At 39.3% G+C, this 15050-nt stretch overlaps 1 protein-coding gene across 4 annotated transcripts in view; it reads left to right on the plus strand.

Moving 5' to 3' along the window:
- Positions 1 to 15050, plus strand: part of CEP290 (centrosomal protein 290) — a 272670-nt gene that overhangs the window by 72303 nt on the left and 185317 nt on the right. For all 4 annotated transcript variants that reach the window (XM_068276835.1, XM_068276834.1, XM_068276837.1 and 1 more), the window contains exons 17-20: positions 181 to 290; positions 6049 to 6133; positions 9616 to 9758; positions 14356 to 14520. In XM_068276835.1, the coding sequence (XP_068132936.1) occupies positions 181 to 290; positions 6049 to 6133; positions 9616 to 9758; positions 14356 to 14520 (503 nt within the window). The remainder of the gene's footprint in view (positions 1 to 180; positions 291 to 6048; positions 6134 to 9615; positions 9759 to 14355; positions 14521 to 15050) is intronic.

Below are 15050 nucleotides of genomic sequence, written 5' to 3' on the forward strand. Positions count from 1 at the left end.
TTTGCTCTTCATCTTCATGGGCTGACCAAATAAAACCAATATATTGCCGGTTATTGAAATGTAAAGCTAACATTTTGGAATATTAGACTGTTGAAGTACTTGTGGGTTTTGTTCAGGACCTTTGTTAGGTTGTGGTCTGGTTTATGATCAGGCTTAATTACTGTTGATTCTGGGTTTCAGGTTTAACTGCTGATGACTTCTTATTGAATCAGGCTTCCATTACAGACCTGAATTCTGGACCCAAAAGCTCCAGTTTGTTGATGGGCAATGCAAGCAAAATCAGGAATAAGGTAAGAATCACCATACGTATCCCCAGAAGGAATACGTACTATTATGTTTGCTTCCTTTAGGGCATGCACACCATTACATTGCTCAGTGTATTTCAGCAATGCGTATTGGTGTACAATATGTAGGGACACCAGGACAGCACTGTTGTATGCATTTTGTGTGCAGCAGAGAGCTATACAATATAGTATAGTTATATGGGAACAGCTCTGCAATAAAAAGAAATGCAGGGGCCATGTATCTGTGTAAAATGTATGGCCACATACATTGCAGTGCAAGGCGAGAGTGTACCTGGACTCTTATTAATATTTCTCTACTGGTAAATATGAAATTTTAGTAATAGTAAGACATTACATATTTACCTAATACATCCATCAGGTGGCATTTTCTTCATATGCTTAGAGCAACCACGTCTTACTTTGTAGCATGTATTATTAGTCTATGGAAGGTTAAAATGCATCTGAACTCTTGCACAGGACAGAGGGAAAACCTAGAGAAATGCACTCCATATGTATTTAGAGAGTTTAGCCGGTCTAATTCCCCCACATCTGTGACTAATCACAACTGTAATTTGATCTCTCAGCTATGTCAGCTGGCTGCCTCGGAAGAGCAGCTAATTTGTAAACAGAGGATGTTAACCTGATGTCTGCTTCCATGAAAGCGGGAAGTAGACACACTGCAGATGTATTGCAGGATTTGTATCAGCTGTAATAAAGAAATGTTTTTCTTTAACGATTATGCTTTCGCTTATTTTTTAAAGCAGAGAGAAAGTTCTGAGTTCAGGTCCGCTTTAAAGAAGATCTTTGGTGAATTTACAGCACATTAAAATAAACATATTACTGTTTCCTCCATTATTCCCCCTCTTCATTTATCCTATTTTCGCCGCTCCCCGCTGCCAATAAATAAAATATCATTTTTAAACCTTTGGGCAAGATGGCTGCAATGTAAAGTGCTTCCGGGTCTGTACACAGTCTCCCTGTACTGATGTGAGCTGACAAATGAGCTGAGCTGAAGCCACACAAGGCAGATCTCCCTCCCCCTGCTGTCTGGAGCTTGCAGAAAGGTCATGGATGACACATCAGATGGGTTGCAGCAGAGGGAGGGAGAGGCAGATAGCAGGGAGGAACAGCTGCTGTATTGTCTGCCTCTTCCTGCAGCACAATATTCGTCTAACTAAACGAGTAATTAGAAAGGAGCAGGAGAGAGACAGCCCAGCTGTTTCTACTGGCAACGGGGAAAAAAGATTAGTACTTGTGAAAGGAACATATCTATTCATTTAAATTGCATTTTGAAAAAGGGCCACAGAACCCCTTTAAGAAAAGAGATAAAAGTGGAATAGGTCATGTTTTCTTCAAGGCTTTTATGTTTCTGGTGACGCTAACAAACGCTACATGTATCTATTTGCTTTCTTGAATTGATGGTAGCATGTATCAACAATGCATCTTCTCCAAAGGTAAAGGGCAAAGTGGCCATAAAGAAATCTAAGTTTAATGATTTTTCAAACAATTAATTAGAAACACATTTTCTATTTATCTTTTTATTGTCAAACAAGGAGTTGAAGAAAAAAAGGAAATAAAAAATCCTTTATTCCCTTGTGAAGCATTGGCTCGCCAAGCTGATCTCATTTAATCTAATGTCGCTGTCCAAGGATGCTGCATGAAATTATACATTGACCTGTATGGCATTACCAGATGTTATGTATTCCTCTTCTTCCGCAACTAATTTGGAGTGTCACTTTAAAAGGTTTGCCTTTAAGACAACTACCATTCCTTTTCCAACTCCTATCTTCTTTGTGGGCATCCTAGATCGCAGAATATTATAACCGACTAATTGGTAACTTGTGCTAACAGATGCTTCTTTACTTCTTTACTGTGTTGCATAATTCATTTCTACAGTTGAACTCCTTTCCACATGAATTAGTCTATTGAGTCATCTGGTTGTAATGTGAAAGTGTATTATGTTTAATATTCCTCAGACACCAAGCGAAAAGGTCACGTCTGAGGAACGTTGGATAAGCTAGAAGAATTGTGAGTCTATTTGAGTTGCACGTGGGTGGATTTGAAAGCAGCGTAGCATTGGGACCATTATCAAAGCAAAATTCAGAAAAGCCTGACAGCAGCTCCAACATCTCAGATAGAATCAAATATGAACTTTTAGTAGACTAGATTCTGGACATTCGGTCCCATCTGAGGGAGAGTGTATCTTCTGAAATGGTTTCAGTTTAGCTCCTCAGAAAGCTCTTTACTCTATTCTAGCAATTCCACTAGGCAGACCATTTAGCATTAGTGATATTGTAGGTACACTGCAGGGAAGTGATCAGCTGTAATTTCTCCATAATAGCCTTCTTATAGGGAGTAAGCTTTAATGGACAAATGTAAAATACATGAAAACACATAAATAAAAATTACATTTTTCCCAGAGTAATATCTGCTATAAATGTAATTTCTCCTATGGTAGTAGAAATCTGACAGAACTGACAGGTTTTCGACTAGCCCATCTCATGGATTTCGACTTGCCCATCTCATGGTTTTCTTTATTTACAAAAGCATTTGGTAAAAGGCAGTTGCTCAGTCCAACGTCTAGGTGTGTGTGTGTGTGTGTGTGTGTGTGTGTGTGTGTATATGCTTTTACAAAGAGTAAATGAAATACTGAGAATCCCCCATAAAGAGATGGACTAGTCAAAAATCTTTTGGTTCTGTTGGATTTCTACTAACTACTGTAAGTGACAGCAACATAGGAAAAAAGTAGTTTATAGCTCATTTTACTATGGAAGAAACATACTTCTTATTTATGTGTTTACATGTAATACAATGTTTCAGGATAGTGGTCCTTGAAAGAGACACTGAAGCGAAAAAAAAAAAATGATATTATGATTTGTATGTGTAGTACAGCTAAGAAATAAAACATTAAGATCAGATACATCAGTCTAATTGTTTCCAGTACAGGAAGAGTTAAGAAACTCCAGTTGTTATCTTATGCAAAAAAGCCATTAAGCTCTACGACTTTGAAAAGTCGTGGAGAGGGCTGTCTTCTGACTTTTATTATCTCAACTGTTAGTGAACAAATTCCTTTTTCTCTGCCAGAGGAGAGGTCATTAGTTCACAGACTGCTCTGAAAGAATCATTTTGAATGCTGAGTGTTATGTAATCTGCACATATTATAGAATGATGCAATGTTAGAAAAAACACTATATACCTGAAAATAAAAATATGAGAATATTTTCTTTGCTGCTAATCTAGTAATTATTCATAGTACACAACCAATTCATTATATCAGATTTTTTTTTCCGCTTCAGTGTCTCTTTAACAAAGAAATATGTAAGTGGAGTCATATCTAGAAATCATGGGTCTCAATAGCAGAATTTGTATGTCCCAATTCATAAAACATTTTGTTAAAGGGATACTGTAGGGGGGTCGGGGGAAAATGAGCTGAACTTACCCGGGGCTTCTAATGGTCCCCCGCAGACATCCTGTGCCCGCGGAGCCGCTCACCGATGCTCCGGCCCCGCCTCCGGTTCACTTCTGGAATTTCTGACTTTAAAGTCAGAAAACCACTGCGCCTGCGTTGCTGGGTCCTCGATCCCGCTGATGTCATCAAGAGCGCACAGTGCAGGCCCAGTATGGTCTGTGTCTGCACAGTACACTCCTGGTGACATCAGCGGGAGCGAGGACACGGCAACGCAGGCGCAGTGGTTTTCTGACTTTAAAGTCAGAAATTCCAGAAGTGAACCGGAGGCGGGGCCGGAGAATTAGGGAGTGGCTGCGCCAACACAGGATGTCTGCGGGGGACCATTAGAAGCCCCGGGTAAGTTCAGCTCATTTTCCCCCGACCCCCCCTACAGTATCCCTTTAAGTTAGGGAGTAGATGCCAGGTTCTGCAGATCACTGCTTAGAAGACTTAGATTTTTTTTTACAAAGACCACAAGGTCACGGTGCATAAACTGACTTTGTCCAAGCCGATGTGCTGCTGATGAACTTGATAGGCTTCTGCCTGGCTCATGGGAGCTGGCTGGTCGCTGTTTCTGTTCTGTAATCTCTTTGGTGTTACTTCCTTGAGGTACGCTTGGGAGCTCGGAGGCGAGTCTGTTAGAATCAATCAAGCTATTCTGCACAGCTCAACATACATTGCTCCCACTATACCACCCACAGGAAGGCTGTGGGGAAACTTGGGTGGGGTTAGTGACATGAAAAGAGGAATGACCCTATAGCAGGGTGTGGGGCACCTACAGTGGTTGCACACATGGACGTACGGTGATTAATGGCCCGCCAGTTAGAAAAATAAAATTGGGTAGGAGTGAGATATTCTTTTGTTTAGGCAAATTACTGAAAATGAATGTGAAAAGTATTTTATTTTGCTTCCAATATGCAAATGTAGAGTAGCTCTGGCGTTTTGAGTCCGCCAGGAGCAAAGTGCAATATAAATGTGTCTTGTCTGTGTCTTATAGAGACATTTGTAGCAGCAAAAAGATATCAACTTCAGCTACTGCTCAATGTTATCCAATGTTACACTACCAGCAGCTTGTAACTTGCTTTGGCTCCAATTCACAAAGGGCTGTTCAATAAAAAAAAAAAAAAAATCAGCTCGGTAAAACACTGCATTTGGTATTTTAGACTTGTTTTTCAGATTCACAAAGATTTTCCCAGGTTGCTTGAACTTACCAAGCCCTATTCAGTATGTAGAAGTCTCTCCAGTGGAGTAATTTCTGCAGCAGGCTGTGTGGACTTGTCTGCATCAGCCTTTCCAGTGTCCTGTGACAGCTAGAGAGGAAAATGCTTCCTGCATCACTTTAGATGTGCTTACATGCCACTAGAGTCCACTCTTCTGTATATAGCTAGATAGATCTGCCCATCTAAAGTGATGCAGAAAAGCCTTTTTAAATCTATCCTCCTCCTGCTCTGCCATTCTGAAGACCTGCCCGTAAGTGCATCAGATAAAATAGGGTGAGAAGCAGGAGCGGGGAAGGCTCTTCCTGTGGGCTCTCTGCTGTCTGTCAATGCTATTGCATGCTATTTACTAGCTTCCAACAGATCAGAACTGGAGGCAGGGCTGTGGAGTCGGTACAAAAAAATCATCCGGCTCCATCTTTGACTCCGACTCCTTGGTTTATGAAACCACCGACTCTGACTCCAACTCCGACTCCAGGTACCCAAAATGGCTCTGACTCCTTAGTTTAATACTTACCAGGAATGTGGATTTTGTACAAAAATCATTTGACTCCGACTCCTTAGTTTATGAAACCTCCGACTCCAGGTACCCAAAATTGCTCTGACTCCGACTCCACAGTCCACAGTTTCTAGCAAACCTTACCCTTAGGAGTAAATTTATAGATCGATAATGGAAGTTGGTGCTGTAAGTGTCTTATCTGACAGCAGTACATATGATGGCCTGCAGGCTAAGTGTGGATCAAACAACATGAATCAATTACACGGCGAATGCCGATCATTTCTTGATCTATTTTCTATTTTTTAACTTATCACTTTGCAATGTATTATTTTCCCCCTACTACTGTATTTCAGTAAAGATACTCTTTAAATCTGCTGTGTTACTTGTAAGTTTCTTTTATGGGGATAAAGGTTATGAAATTCCGTTTAAACTGAAAGATGAAGGCTTGGTTGACAATTTTTATTAGTGGTAGGAAAATATCTGAGGAATAACAAATCTATGTGCTGTTTGAACTTCCAACTAGATTCATCTGCATTTTTCCAGGTCAGAAGATGCCACCAGTGTTCATACTCAACTCTTCATGTTTATGCTTGTTTTTAGAATGAACATTTGTCAAAGGAGTTGAATAGCAAAGAAAGGGAACTGGAAAGAACCAAAACTGTTGTTGCAGAATCAAAATCAAAATGTATGTATGTATGCTTATGTGAAATGTAAAATAAAAAAATGCTGTAGATATTATAAATGCACATTGCCTTTACCTCCTGTACAGGACTACTGTGATGAAAACGCATACAAAAGTGTGTATGTGTGTGTGTGTGTGTATATATATATATATATATATATATATATATATATATATATATATATATATATATATATATATATATATGTATGTATGTATGTATGTATGTGTGTATATATATATATATATATATATATATATATGTATATATATATATGTATATATATATATATATATGTGTATATATATATATATATATATATCCATAGAAGACATACATTTGCCCCAGAGTGATATGCATTGTAAATTACTTGTTTCCTAGCTGTTACTTACAGTATTACTAATCTAATAATTCTGAACCTCTTACAGACAGGTTTGGACTCGTACATCTCCTCAGGAGAGATTATAAGGATTTACTTTATATCCCAAAGCTCTCCCTGAATAGTAGTGGCACAGTTAAATGGCTGGAGTAGTGTACACATGAGTAGGCTGGCTGGCATCTTTGTGAAGGTCCTTGTGAGAGAGAGCTTTTGGAAAGAATAAAGAATCCCTGAGAATACCTTATGAAGAGATGTACCAGATCAAAACAAATCTGAAGCAGGTTCAGAGCCATCAGATTAATAATATCTACAGTAAGTGACAGCTATGTAGAAAAGTCATTTACAATGAAAGTTTAGACTCGCAGTGAATCCGCCCCAATCTGGCTCAGCGAGATTCTCACAAGATCGACAGCCAATTATCACCATGAAGTCAGGTTAGGTGAGTTTCCATAAAAAGGATATTAAAGAGACTTTGAAGCGAGAATAAATCTCGCTTCAGAGCTCATATTCAGCAGGGGCATGTGTGCCCCTGCTAAAACGCCGATATCCCGCGGCTAAACGGGGGTCCCTTCACCCCCAAATCCCCCCTCGCAAAATCCACTACCAACTTGGCCGTGGATTTTGCTCCTCCTGGAGGCAGAGCTAACGGCTGCAGCCCTGCCTCCAGTCGCGTCTATCAGCGGCGCATCGCCGCCTTTCCCCCGCCCCTCTCAGTGAAGGAAGACTGAGAGGGGCGGGGGAGAGGCGGAGATACGTGTCTGATAGACGCGCGTGAGGCAGGGCTGCGGCGGTTAGCCCTGCCTCAAACAGGAAGTAATCCCCCGCTGCACGGAGGGGATTTGGGGGGTCAGGGACCCCCGTTTTGCTGCGGGATAGCGGCGTTTTAGCAGGGGCAAACATGCCCCTGCTATCTATGAGGTCTGAAGCGAGATTTATTCTCGCTTCAGACTCTATTTAAATAGAACAAAAAATTGTAGTACGGTTGGTACCATCGATTTTAGCTCTTAATGGCGATCAAAAGATTGCTGGTAGATTTTAAATGATGGTTAAATGAAATGTATTCTTACTCATCAGTATTGTAGCTGTACGTAGATCCCCGGCAAAAGCAGTTATTTTAAAACCCTTGTGCGTTATTTTGATTTGCGAATCTTGCTAATTCAATGCTATGGGTGATTTTTAAAAATCCCATCACTCAAATGGGTTCACATCCATAGCATTACATTAGCAAGATTTACAAATCGCAAATGCTTAGAAAAGCGCTTCCAGGTTTTTTCGTTTTGTTTTTTTTATTAAAAAAATGTATTGAAAATTATGTCCTTCTCAGTTAAGATTCAGTTGTTTTGCCCATAAGTCAATGATCAGGAATGGGTTGGATTTTCCAGTGATTGACACTGGCGGAGCAGAATATGAGCAAGGCTACATTCGCTTTACGATGCATATTATTTGTGCTGAGATCTAATCTAAAATTGTGGGGGACAGGGTGGTAAATGATCGACATCAGATCTCAAACATTACCACACCTAATAGCTTATACCTACCTTTTAGACTGGCATACTCACTCAACACATAGGCCTCAATTCACTAAACTTATCTCCTGTCTTTAATAACTCTTCTAGAGTTGTTACCGTGGTGATAAGGCATGTAGTATTCAGGAAACATTTTACCTCAGGCAAACCTAAAGTTAACTCTTCTGTCTTTAAGTTAACTCTTCAATCCTTAAAATAACTCCAGAGTTAAAGACAGGCTGTTTATTAACTGCATGTGAAAATAACTACAGAGGAGGTAAATTAACTACAGAGGAGGTAACTTAACTACAGAGGAGGTAACTTAAGGAATGAAGAGATAAAATAACTCTCTCTTATGTGGAGGTAAGTTTTCTCTTGTCTTATTATCTCCAGCATGATCTTAGTGAATTGAGACCAAACTTATTGCTGGATATGGCAGCTCAGAAACCAACTAGGTCTGCTATTCATAACACAAAAAATGTATGCACTTCTTTTAGGAATGCTGTTTGCAATGTATGCATGGATATATTATTGAGAGCACATGATGGCCCTAATTCAAATACCTTTTACATGTGCGGTTGATATGGCTGTGTAAAATGTAAAGCTATAGACTTGCTATACACCAGCGGTTCTGGATGCTTTCCTGGCTTACCAAGGGCGAAAAGGGATAATTTGCATATTCTGTAGTAGTGCATTGTGGGTAACCACAAATGTTCACTTATGGCTGAATCATTGCAGATTTCCTTCTGTTTTAAGAAGGCAAATTATACCAAGCTTTGCTTCTTTTTTTAGTAGTAGGGCTTTTTGGTCCCTTTTATCCCCCTATACATTCCTAGTAGTTTGGGTCACCCTGAGCTGCTTGGTTACTCTTTTCTTCCAGGAGATACGGTACTTTTTAATTGTATCTGCAAAATAATTAATCAGCACACAACAAATAAAAAAAATACTAAAAAAAAAAAAAAATCAGTAAAGAAAGTAATATAAATCTTATTTTAAAGGAAAGCTTAAGTGAAAGATTTTAGCTTACCTGGGGCTTCTTCCAGCCCCCAGGAATTGTACTGTGCCCACGACGTCCTCTTGATCCCCTCTGGCCAGCAGCAGCGACCCCCTTAAAGCTGGCCTGTCGGCGGCCACTGCGCATGCATGGCCCTTGGTCGTCCTCCTGCCACCAGGAGCATTCTGTGGATGCGCAATAGCAATTCCGTGTGCTGCTCATGCGCAGAATGGAGTCGGGAGCGTGACCAGGGGGCACGAAGCTCGGGGCTGCACATGTGCTGTAGCTGCCGACTGGCGGCGAAAAGCCAGCTTTGCGGGGACCGGCCCTGCTGGCCGGAGAGGATCAGGAGGATGTTGGGGGCACAGTACGAGTCCAGGGGGCTGGAATGGAAGAAGCCCCAGGTAAGTTAATTAATTTTATTTTATTTTTTTATTGCACTTAAGTATCCCTTTAAGAATGTTCTTCTTTGTTCGTGGCTTAAAAGATATTTTATTGATAAGTTGTAAAAAATTCTACAGTGAGAAAACTCAGGAGAAAAGTGAATTAGACAGGGGCTTATGAGTTAGGAACAGTAAAAGAAAGATGTCAATTGTGTCTTCACAGTAAAAGAGCTGTCTGAAGAAAACAAACAACTCCAGCAAGCAATGGGTGAAATCCTGCAAGCCATTAAGGACATTCAGAAAGATCCTTCTTTTAAAGGAAATGAAGCAACTCTCATTATACCCAGTCTGGAACGGCTGGTTCATGTAAGTACAGCCTGAAATGTCTGCACATAACGTACCTTAAAAATTGATAATATCCAGTATCATGAACTGTGTTAAAGGGAGTCTCTGCTAAATGTTTTTCTGTGGTAGTGGACTGAGGGATTGATGTAGCTTGCATGCATTCTGTTTCAAAGCACTGTAAAAGTAGCCATACATCTAGCAATGATGGGCAGATTCGAGCAAGAGACAAATCTCTCTCTTTTCAAATCTGATCTGTTGATCTGATCTAATCAAATCTGATCTGCAGGCCAATTCCCAATTGATTTCATGCTGAAATCGATCAGGAATCTGCCTTCTGACACTGCATCCACTGACTGCCCTGCCGGCCCGATGCTATCCCCCTATTGTTCACTGTGCCCCCACCCAGTGCCCAGTGCACTGCACATTACCTGCCTGCTGCTGTTGCTGCCATACACGTGGGCGCATGTTAAGGACAGCGGCGGACGCAGACAATGCATAGTGCACTGTGCATGAGGGGGGCACATTGAACATTGGGGGGGGGGGGGAGATTCGGGGGTTTCATCGCGTTTTACGCTCATCCCAATATTAATTGCCATTGCCGCTGCGCACCCAATTGAGCAAGTAGGCCCTACATCTTGCAGCATATCCGACCAAATCACGCGACCAATTTCTACCCGAAATTGGTCGCATTGTTGATCGGGCATGCACTTGGTGGCATCAATTGTCATCCAATTCAATTACAATGATTAAATTGGATAGTCGATCGGCTGCCAAGTCACCTGATGTATGGCCACCTTAAGGCTAGCCATACCCTACTCGATGTGGCCACAAGATAGATCCCCTCTCAGATCTGAACAGAGAGGAATCTATCTGATTCAATCCTTTCACACACTGCACATAGTCTTAATAGATTTCAGCATGAGATCTATTAAAACATCTATTGAACTGCAGAGTAATGCTGGGTTTACACCATACAATTTTCTGTTAGATTCTTCTGTTTGAATTTTTCTGTTAGATTTTCTGTTAGAATGCATAATTAGATTTTGATAATGACCATTCTCTACAGAAACAACACTGAATTACAAAAAGCTTTGTGGATTACGGTTTTATGTTTGTAGTCATTTTCAATGAAAGCAGATATATCCTTAGGCTTGGTACTTTGATTCAGCTGGAACAACCCATATCCACCGTTCTGGCAAATAATCTACTGTGTGGGAAATGTATTATCGGAACAAAAGATTTTTCAGCTGCAATCCCAGTCTGCATGGATTGATTCATATATTTTCATCTCCCTAGCCAAATTTTCTAGATGAAGTAGATGGACTTTAGGTTTTATCATCTATCATTCTAGATTGGCTTTAGCGTTTATCATCTATGGCCAGATGGTAGACTTGCCATTTGATTGCCATGGAAAATATTGTAAACTGCTGATTTTATCGAAGAATTAGTAAATGTCAGCTTACCTCGCTTATAAAGGTTGCAGTTCTAAGACCGCAAAAGGTCTAGGAGCCCCAAGTTTAAACTGGGTTAATTTGAAATCTTTTTCTATTTGTGGTCCAGTGGTCCCCTATACCATATGAGGTTATTAAAAACTGCACCCATTTTTGTATACAATTTTTGGGGTATCTCAAATGCTTATGTACACCAAATTCACACCCAATACAAACAAAGCTATAACTCAAATGTTGGTGGGTTTTCCAAAATTTTAATCATCCCCGAAACCTAAATAATTCATGCAAAGTTACCCCTAAATTGTACATTTTTTCCCCCCTATGACTGGGAGGTATCTATTAGACAAATAGTTAGTGGGATTTAAGTAAATCGCCAACTGAGAGAAAAAAAAAAACAAGTGTTAGACACACTTGTGCTAATGCTAATAAGTTTTAGCACCTTGAAAGTGGAGAAAAGCAGTGCCATTTTTTGGGGATACTGAAAAGCTGTTTTCATCAGTTTGTAAATATGATGGATCTTTTACGTCACTTTTATAATTGTGGTGAAACTCCATAGCGAATAATTTAAAGGGGCGCTATGGCAAAAAAATTTAAAATATGTGCAAACATAAACAAATAAGAAGTACGTTTTTTCCAGAGTAAAATGAGCCATAAATTACTTTTTTCCTATGTTGCTGTCACTTACAGTAGGTAGTAGAAATCTGACATTACCGACAGGTTTTGGACTAGTCCATTTCTTCATGGGGATTCTCAGCAAGGCTTTTATTCTTTATAAAGGATCCTAAAAGGATTTAAACAGCGATGCTGGACAGCTTCCCTGCTCACTACAGTTTTTTGACAGTTAGACAGAGCAACTGCCATTCACAAAGTGCTTTTGAAAATAAATAAATCCCTGAGAATCCCCTATGAAGCGATGGACCAGTCCAAAACCTGTCACTTCTGTCAGATTTCTCCTACCTACTGTAAGTGACAGCAACATAGGTGAAAAGTAATTTATGGCTCATTTTACTCTGGAAAAAATGTACTTCTTATGTGTTTATGTTTGCACATATTTTACATTTTACAATTTTTTGCCATAGTGCCACTTTAAAGACAACTCCAGATGCTTATAAATATGCCCAGTTCTCCTGATATAGTCATTAGCTTTGGATGTGGTGCCATTCACGCACACACTTTATCCATTCTCTATAGAGCTGTTTAGCCAATAATAACGTACTGTACCCAAACCAGTGATTTTGTATTGCACCTCAGAACCATGGTTTCATGACCATTCTAGTGAAATGTGACTGAATAGTATGTTTCATGTGACTCTCACATGAAACATGTACTATATACTGTGCTCTGGAGGGTAATTTTAGGGAAGCTAATGTGTCTATGCCTCTCTATGCGGCTTTCAGATCCACTTTAGTACATTTGAGATGCTTATGACATCCTAATAACACTTGTCATGTTTTAAGTAGTCTTCTCTTTAATAAGTATTCATGACAAGCCACTTTCACATGTGACAGTTTTATGAATGCCCTTACTATTAATGACCTGAGGCAACTGATAAACCTCTCAACCACCCAGAACTGAGTCCTTTGGAAGAGGTAATTAATGTACTTAAACAGAGAAAGCATCTTTACTAGACTAAGAACACGTCACTGTGATGGAGATTATGTTTCTTAGCAGTGCCCTTCTGCATCATTGTCTCCAAGTCTGGATGCAAAAAGCCATTACAATACATTTATGTGTCCTCTGTTGCAAGTAATTTACTCACAGTTGAGTACAAGTCTCAACTTTCAAACAAATAACAGGCAAAGTTTTAAATCCAGATTCATTTTTTTTATTACTCATTTTCATTGTGTTTTCATTTCTGTTTTATGTATAGGATTTATTACTAAAATACATTTTTTGATGTATTTTGATTTTGTTTTCAATACAAAATATTTGATATGACTACAGAACCATGTAATATGCAGTGGCTGGATGGTTGTAATGGTTAAGGGCTCTGCCTCTGATACAGGAGACCTGGGTTTGAATCTCGGCTCTTCCTGTTCAGTAAGCCAGCACCTATTCAGTAGGAGACCTTGGGCAAGGCTGCCTAACACTGCTACTGCCTATAGCGTGTGCCCTAGTGGCTTCAGCTCTGGCGCTTTCAGTCTGTCAGGAGAAAAGCACAATATAAATGTTTTGTGTCTTATCTGTGTCTAATACTTATAATAACTTCTACCCGCTGGTTTGAAATAACTTTTTAATTTCAAGTAAAGCCTCAGGGCCCTGTTACACCAAATAGCGTTTTAGGGTCGTTTTCATTTTTTAAAACCGCCTCCATTGACTTACATTAAAATTGCAGTAAAATTGCTGCAAAATTACTGTGATTGCAATTTTTTTTAAAATCGCGTGCCCGGCAATTTTTCCACGATTTTACCACAATTGTAATGTAAGTCAACGGAGGCGTTTTTTTAAAAAAAAAATAACGACCCCAAAAACACTATTTGGTGTGACAGAGCCCTCACTTTGCTGTACTTTGTAAACTCGCAAGACCAGGGTCCTCCTATTGTTTTTTATTTTGTGGTAATTTATAATATGAATGTGTACTAATTTTATTGATATCTCTAACCACACATCAACTATATTTGTACTTGTATTGGTGGATGTCATGATCATACAGTGTCTTGAGCTTCTCATGTACCTATGTTCCCCAATATTTGTTTTGTACTATGTACAGAGCTACAAGAGAAGTTGGCACTATATAAAAAAAAAAAAAAGATAGTTCAGTAAAGATAATATAGCTCAATGGAGAACAATATGGCATAATTGTTAATTATCAAGTCTGAGGACTTTGCCCTTTTAATTTTGGAGACATATTTACTGCAGAGGTAAGTTGACATTTGTCTGCTCACAAAATATCACCAGGTGGAGATTCATGTACAGTATTGCAATGTGTAAATGGTTGTAATATTTAATATATTTCTAATTCAAAAATATATTTAATTTTATACTGCACAAAAAAAAAGTCAAATCTATATGTGCTATACATTTCTGATAACATGGAAATAAATAGGGACATTATGTCACATTATTGTAGTGAAACTGCTATTCAGTTTGACATGTTTTTCCATGACATATATGAACAGCTGACCAACTGATGATTTTAATGAACTTGCTGTGGGCTTGCCTTTCAGGCTTTTGAGACAAAAAATAGTGCCGGTATATTTGATGCCAACGTGCATCTGAAAGCTCAGGTTGATCAGCTCACAGGAAGAAATGAGGAATTAAGACAAGAGTTGAAAGGATCCCGGAAAGAGGCTGCAAATATTTCCAATTTGCTGGCAAAAGCTAATGACAAGGTATGCCTATTTATTCTCCCCATTACCTTATATTTGATGATCCTCTTGCAAATCTCCCGGTCTGTCAAGTCAATCCAATTCAAGCTACCATGCCTTGCTTTTATATATATATATATCAGTCCAATCTTGCCTACTAAAATACACCTGACTGCCCTGTTTACTTACTTCTCTAGCTACCTAATAATTGCTTACCCAGCTTCTGCAGTTATACCTAGGCAAGGTTCCACAACTTATCTTGGATTAATCCCATTTTCTGGAACTTTCTTCCTCATCCTGATAGCCTTGGCCCTACCTTCATCACATTCAAATAGGTTGTCAAAGCCCTTATTTTTAATACCACCTCTGCGTCTACCTCTCCAACCTACCCCTAAATTATTTAACTTTTATTTTTAACCAATCTTTTGTATCTATATATTTTCATATCGTGGTATGTAAATGTCCTGTGCCATATTCTGTTTCTAACTATCTTTATACATTTTTAAGTTGCATCGACTATTATTTAACTGTTTATTTTACATATTCTGGATGGG

Source organism: Hyperolius riggenbachi, chromosome 3, assembly GCF_040937935.1.
Source record: "Hyperolius riggenbachi isolate aHypRig1 chromosome 3, aHypRig1.pri, whole genome shotgun sequence".
Lineage (NCBI taxonomy): Eukaryota > Metazoa > Chordata > Amphibia > Anura > Hyperoliidae > Hyperolius > Hyperolius riggenbachi.